This window comes from Stegastes partitus, unplaced genomic scaffold (assembly GCF_000690725.1).
Source record: "Stegastes partitus isolate 25-593 unplaced genomic scaffold, Stegastes_partitus-1.0.2 Scaffold543, whole genome shotgun sequence".
In the NCBI taxonomy this organism is placed as follows: Eukaryota; Metazoa; Chordata; class Actinopteri; family Pomacentridae; genus Stegastes; species Stegastes partitus.
The window spans coordinates 201,630-208,240 of NW_007578274.1; the positions used below are offsets into that span (position 1 = coordinate 201,630).

The window sequence follows — 6,611 nt, forward strand, 5'->3', positions numbered from 1 at the left end:
TAGATGGGTGGACGGATGGATAGATGGATGGATGGGTGGATATCTCAGTGCAGACAGGAAGGTCTGGATGAAATCTTCTTTGCTTTTAGGGTTAATTTCTATTGTTTTCGTCTCGGCTCTTACTAGCTGGTCGTTGTCATTCCGGCTGCATGTGGACGTCCCTCTGCAGAATCTGGCCACGTGTCCAGACTGTTGCGTAATAAACAATAGAGGCGACCAGTGAAAGGCTCTGGTATGCAAGCAGCCGTTTCCACATGGTTGTGTCTGATTGTGGGTTTACATTGGGGCTCTTCTCTATCAGAGGCCTCGTTATGAGGGCTGCTAAACACAAAATCAGAAGCATGTCGCTCCCTTTGTCTGTCGTCTAGTTTTTCTTGGACCTAGAACACCGTCTGCCGTCGCCACAAAGAGCAGCGTCTCGCTGTAGACCTGCAGACAGAAAGTCAGCCGACACGTCTGTCTTTTGTTTTCCACGTCTCTGGCCAGTGGAGACAAAAATCCTCCCAATAAAACGATCTGTAAAGAGTCCTTTTGATCCTCAATCCTCGCTTTAGGCATGTTTTTACAAGTGAGCTGGATCGGTGCAGGAAAACTGGTTTGCAGAAGGGCGTGTGAGGTGTAATTGCACAGGTCTTCATTATTACTACAGAGACTGTGTGCTTCTGGTGCCACGTGGTTCTGGGGTTGGCAGATAACTGAACTCCTGGTGCTACAAACAGGCCGACATGTTTGTATTTCAGTGAACAGTTTAATAAATTACCTTCGGTCTGGATATCTGTGCTGCTAACGTGCTCATGTTAGTGTTTAGACACTCTGTTAGTTCTGTTTTAAACGTGTGCTGCTCCCTCCAGAAATCCCCGACCCCAGCAGCTGGACCCTGAACCCCTCGGCCTCCTACGTGTACTACTGCTGTAACGAGACCGTCCACGGCGTGGAATACAACTTCATCCCCGAAACGAACGGGCCGGTCCTCGTCAGCGACATGTCCTCCAACTTCCTGTCCCGACCCGTGGACGTGTCGAAGGTGGGACGGAAGGAAAATCTCCCGAAATTCATTGACATCGAGAGCCGAGGAAACATTAACTGTCTTTTAACACTAATAGAGACTGATAGGAAACAACAACATCCACAGAAACAGCAAAACACGACACAAGAAATACTGATGTTAGAAAATATTAAAGTAAAAATGAACAGAACAAGCTGAGTGTTACCTGCTGAAACATCAGTGTGTTCACATCAAACACCTGTTATCCTGTTTTATGTACGATTAGCATGATAGCATGTTGAGATTATAATCTAGGATGAACCCTCTGACTTGTCGGCTTGTGCGCTTACAAACAAACTTGTGTTTTATTGTGTAGTTCGGTCTCATCTTCGCGGGCGCTCAGAAGAACGTGGGTTGTGCCGGCGTGACCGTGGTCATCGTGAGGGAGGACTTGCTGGGCCACGCTCTGAAGGAGTGTCCCATCGTCCTGGACTACAAGGTGCAGGCGGAGATGAACTCCCTCTACAACACGCCGCCGTGCTTCAGGTACACACTGACCATCAGCGCTTCTGTTTATGACTGAATGTTATGGCCAGCAGGTAAAATCCACCTGTCTGTGTTTAAAAATGTTATTAGCTGCATTCTTCAGAGATGGTGCAAATCTTTTTCTTTCTTGCCCAGAGGTAGTCGAGGATGCAGCTGATTAGCTTAGCATAAAGACTGGAAGTAGAACATAAATATAAAACATCAGCACCTCCACATCTCACAAGTTAACATCTTATAGGTTGTCTGTTTAACCTTCTGAACCACAACACAGGAACTATTTTACTGAACTGGGTTGAGCTGCAGGCTGTGTTTACAGACAAGGATTAAAAATGTAAGTACAGGTGTGACTTGATAATCGACCCTTAACAATCCTAAACCTGATATCCAACAGGTTTTTAGGAAAAACCAACAGAACCCATAAAAACAGCCTTAACATAGCGACAGCCTTGCTATCTGACATGAAAGAAGGTTTTACATTTAGTGTTGGATTATCGAGTCACGACTGTAGTAAAATATCTGGACTACTTGGCACCAACATTTTTGTTGGTAACACCTGTTAGCATTTGGAACTTCTGGTTCTTCTGGTACTTCTACACATGGTTCTGCTTTTTCCATGGAGAGGAAAGAGTTTCTGTTGCAGTGAAAAATAATCCCAGAGACTATTTGGGGTGAATTCATAGAAAACCTGTCTGAAGTGTGTGGTTGGAGTTACTTCCTGGAGTCTCCACTGGTTGCACAACAACCTCTTGATGACAAGATTTCAGTACTTTGTACTCTGTAAAACTATAACTGCATCGATAAACTACAGCTGGTTCACTGTGTTTTTATCTATGAATTCACCAAGTTAACCCTCATGGGGGTGGTAAAACCTGTCACAATAATCATCTAAACGTGTATTTATCGCTGTAGTCTCTGTGTGTTTTACCACTTTCTCTCTGTGTGAGACTGTATTAATGCTAATGTCCTGTTTGGATTCAGCATCTACATCATGGGTCTGGTTCTGGACTGGATCAAGAATAACGGCGGCACCGCTGCCATGGAGACGCTCAACAAGCAGAAGTCCTCCATGATTTACGACATCATCAACGCCTCCAATGGTTTCTATGCGTAAGTATTAAAACGTTACTGCCGGTCCAGGTGTGCGGTCTGTTCTGCTCTCTGTTAGCAAAGACGAGATGTAAAGCTGGAGGAGACGGTCGTTTAATAACCTCCCAGGAGGCTGGATTTCCAGTAGTCCTGGAGATAAACATGCTTCTGCACCTCCTCTGGTGTCTGTTTTCAAGCTTTAGAAGATCTCTCCTTTGACAGAAGGTCTTTTCAGAGGCTGTGGCTCAGCTGGTAGAGCGAACGGTTTGATTTCCGTTTCCTCCGTATGCCAAAGTGTCCTGAGTCCAAACACTCAACCCCAAGCTGCTCCTGATGGCACACAAGCACCTTGCATGTTAGTTCTGCCTCCATGTGTGCCATAAAACACACCAAACACTACCGAGTCCTCTGTACCTCTAACCAGGGCTGAGTCGTGTCCATAGAGAGGCAGGATTTCATATTGTAGTGAGAAATGAGCCCACAGTCAGTGAATATGAACAAAAAAAAAACACCCAGAAGCTGCTCCAGAGTAACAAATAGCTGCCGTGTTCACCTGCTCAGGTGTCCCGTAGAGACGGCTTGTCGAAGCCGCATGAACGTACCGTTTCGTGTGGGGAAGAAAGACGGAGACGAAGCTTTGGAAAAGGCGTTTCTGGACGGAGCAGCCAAACGGGGGATGATATCGCTGAAAGGACACAGGTCAGTTCACCAAACGGGCCTCATGTTGTCTCACAATGATCCACTTTATTGCTGTATTTGTAGAGAACACAACCTTGATGGTTGTCTGTCAGGTAAGGTTGTGTAAGAACAGTTAAACACCAGCAGCTGGATTCTCCAGACCTCAAACGTGCCTCTGTCGCCCCCTGCAGGTCAGTGGGAGGAATCCGTGCCTCGCTGTACAACGCCGTGACGCTGGAGGACGTCGACGCCCTCGCTGGCTACATGAAAGAGTTCCTCAAAGAGCACCAGTAGAAGCGGCTGCTGGCCTGATGTCACGCGGTGCCGTTTCATTACTGTAGTTTTAAAAACCCTCCTGTTGCCTCGTCGTCCACGTCGGAGGGGGAAGGTGCACTTTCAGACACCTGTTTTGTAACTGACCTGTAGTTCCTACAAAAGCCTAAACTGCTGTTTCAAGTAAATGATATCAGTGTACCATAGAATTCCTATTTAATGTGCCGACTAACCGTGCTTTGATGTACATACGCTGTAGGTGATTCCTGTGTCTTTACATTCCAGTAAATCTTACTTACAAAACCATACGAAACCTTTTTGAGCGTATTTTCTTGTCTTTACGACGGGGAGATTTAGCTTCAGAGAACACAGAAGCACTCCTAAACAAACTAACTGAACCGTGAAATCCTGACCTGGTGTCTAAACATATAAAGATTTGTCCCATTATAGACAATTTAAAGAAATAGACTCACTCTATATGAACTTATCCTGCTCGTTCTGATTGGTTGTGGTGGGTTCACACACCCAAGACCCTCTTCAGGTTTTTACACCTTGTTAACATCCATGTGGGGTTTTATTCTGTATTTGATGACACATTAGACACTCATGGCCGAGCAGTTCCTCCAAACACAGCTTCAAACGAAGCTTCACAACTTGCAGGGTGGGATTTTCCTCGTCGTCTTCCTTCAGCATCTGGTTGAACCTATATTCCTTGTGTGGCATAGAGTTTGAGCTGAGTTTTAGATGAGCTGTCGTGCTCGAGCTGCATCGATTGGTTGAGGAGTGAGCTGAGAATGCACATGCTAAAGGAGAAAGTGTGGTTGAGTTACATCGAAGCCATTTTAAGGCACAAAGGGATGATTTCAGTGGGAGAAAACATCTAAATGTGCTGTTTCATGTCCGGTGGTGTAGCTGTGCAAATGGCTTTAGTATGAGGTGGTGAATCATCCGGTTCTGCTTTGTTGTGTTGTGTGGAGTTGTGTTGCAACAAAATATTTATGACTTAATGAAGCACACCGACGCTGCCTTGAGAAAACACCTCACAACTAACGGTAATCATTAAGGTTGTTGGAGGAAGCGTGCAGCATTTAAACAAGTTACGACATAATTATCAGAGCTGGAAAAAAAAGGCTTCCACCTCCACTGAATGTCCATCCATCCATCCATCATCTCTACACCTTCATCCTCACTAGGGTCATGGGGGGCTGGAGTCTATCCCAGCTGACTCAGGGTGAAGGCAGGTTCACCTGGACAGGTAACCAGTCTATCACAGGGCTACACTTAGAGACAGACAACCAAGCACACTCACATTCACACCTACGGACAATTTACAATCACCAATTAACCTCAGCATGTTTCTGGACTGTGGGAGGAAGCTGGAGAACCCAGAGAGAACCCACACTGCACGGGGAGAACATGGAGACTCCACGCAGAAAGATCCCGGGTGTCCTCACCGGGATGCGTACCAGCGACCTTCTACACCAGGTCCAGCTTCCTTCTAGCTTTGAAACTTTGGGGACCATCGTCAGCTGTCTGCATGAGGAAACAACAAGCTGAAAATCTTCCTCTTCTTCTCGACCTCCAGCGCTCTAACCGAGCCCCACATGGCTGCCGTGGTGTTTGGTGAACTTCAGGGTGTGCCGTTGCATCACTTCTGCTGCAACAGACGGGAAACTAGAGAGCGCAAGTAAAAAAATATCTGTTTTTTTAGTCTGCTGTCAAGTAACTCTTCAATAATAATATTCACTAACGGCTGACTCGGTCCTTTTGCCTGTGAGGTTAAACAATCGCCTCCTACTTCTTCGCTGCCTGCCGACAGGAGAAGCAGCTCGGTATGTAGGAGTGAGCGGGATGCAGAACATCAGCAGGACGGCGGGATGGTGGTGGGAGAGACTCTCCTCCGTGTGGATGTCCAGAGGCCAGTCCCCGCTGCATCCGACCCGCCGAGGCTGTTCGTCGGCAGCGCGTTGACCTCCGACCTCCCCGGAGGAGAAGCCAAAGGTGGCAAAGTGAGAATTTCAATACGGGAATCGGTGGAGAAAGATACCCCGAGGAGGGGCTAAAAATACCAGACGTGTACGTAGGTTTGGTTCTGGAAGACTGAACAGAAACGTCTATTTAGAGGAGGCGATGTGGGCTCTGGTGAGTGTGTTTGCTGCAGGTTTAGGTCTTTGTAATTGGCATAACCAGCCACAAACAACAGAGTTAGGCCTCTGTGAGTCTTAGAAAACAATCACATCATAAGAATAAAAACAGATTAACAGATTACGAGCGCTAGTTAAAGATGTTTCCCTTGTTCAAGTAAAACTTTTGTCTGTTTTTCTTTTCTCTGGTAATTCTGGCTGTTTGTACAGAAAATCATAGAATCAGGATTTTATAGGATTGTGTTACATAAATTTAAGAGGTTCACAAAGATATAACCATTTATCTGATAAATGCTTAATACCAGCGGGTCATTTTTATTTATAGATCACCTCCTAAAGCCCAGAGCTTGCCACACAGTTTTTTAAATTAGAAAATCAAATCAACTCTTAACCTGAGCCAGAAATAAAACTAAATCCCATTAACATGAGACAAAAACAAATTAAGGTAAAATCAAGATTAAAGACAGATGAAAGGAATGATCTTTTTTTAAATTTATCTAGATGCCTTTGTGCCACATAACCTCTAGGTGGAAGTGTTCATCAAGGAACATACTTTGTGCTAAACCTGGCAGCGACCAAACGGGACTCTGTGTCCTTTTACATTCACGTCGTTTGCTGTTCGCGCCGTTTAATTAGGCTTTTAAATATTTGAACGCGACACGTTGCCAACAGCATATATAGATCGACAGAATGTGGTAAATAGTAAAGCAGGAAACAGCTGTAATGTTCATTAGTTAAGTAATTAATACACAGAAAGACATTTTAATGAAGCGGTTTTTGCTGTTTTCTCACTTCAGAAGGACTGTTTGTGTTTCCCTCAGACGTTGCTGTGGTTTCCTCTGATCAGGTCAAACTCAGCACCACAGGCGGAGAAATAAATCAGCATCCTCTCAGAAAAC

The 6,611-nt window shown here is 45.4% G+C and overlaps 1 protein-coding gene across 1 annotated transcript in view; it reads left to right on the plus strand.

The window, feature by feature from the left end:
• Positions 1-3,876, plus strand: part of psat1 (phosphoserine aminotransferase 1) — a 7,986-nt gene extending 4,110 nt beyond the window's left edge. The window contains exons 5-9 of the mRNA XM_008288140.1: positions 852-1,024; positions 1,362-1,531; positions 2,510-2,638; positions 3,179-3,316; positions 3,487-3,876. Of these exons, the coding sequence (XP_008286362.1) occupies positions 852-1,024; positions 1,362-1,531; positions 2,510-2,638; positions 3,179-3,316; positions 3,487-3,589 (713 nt within the window). The 3' untranslated portion in view covers positions 3,590-3,876. The remainder of the gene's footprint in view (positions 1-851; positions 1,025-1,361; positions 1,532-2,509; positions 2,639-3,178; positions 3,317-3,486) is intronic.
• Positions 3,877-6,611: the final 2,735 nt, after the last annotated feature.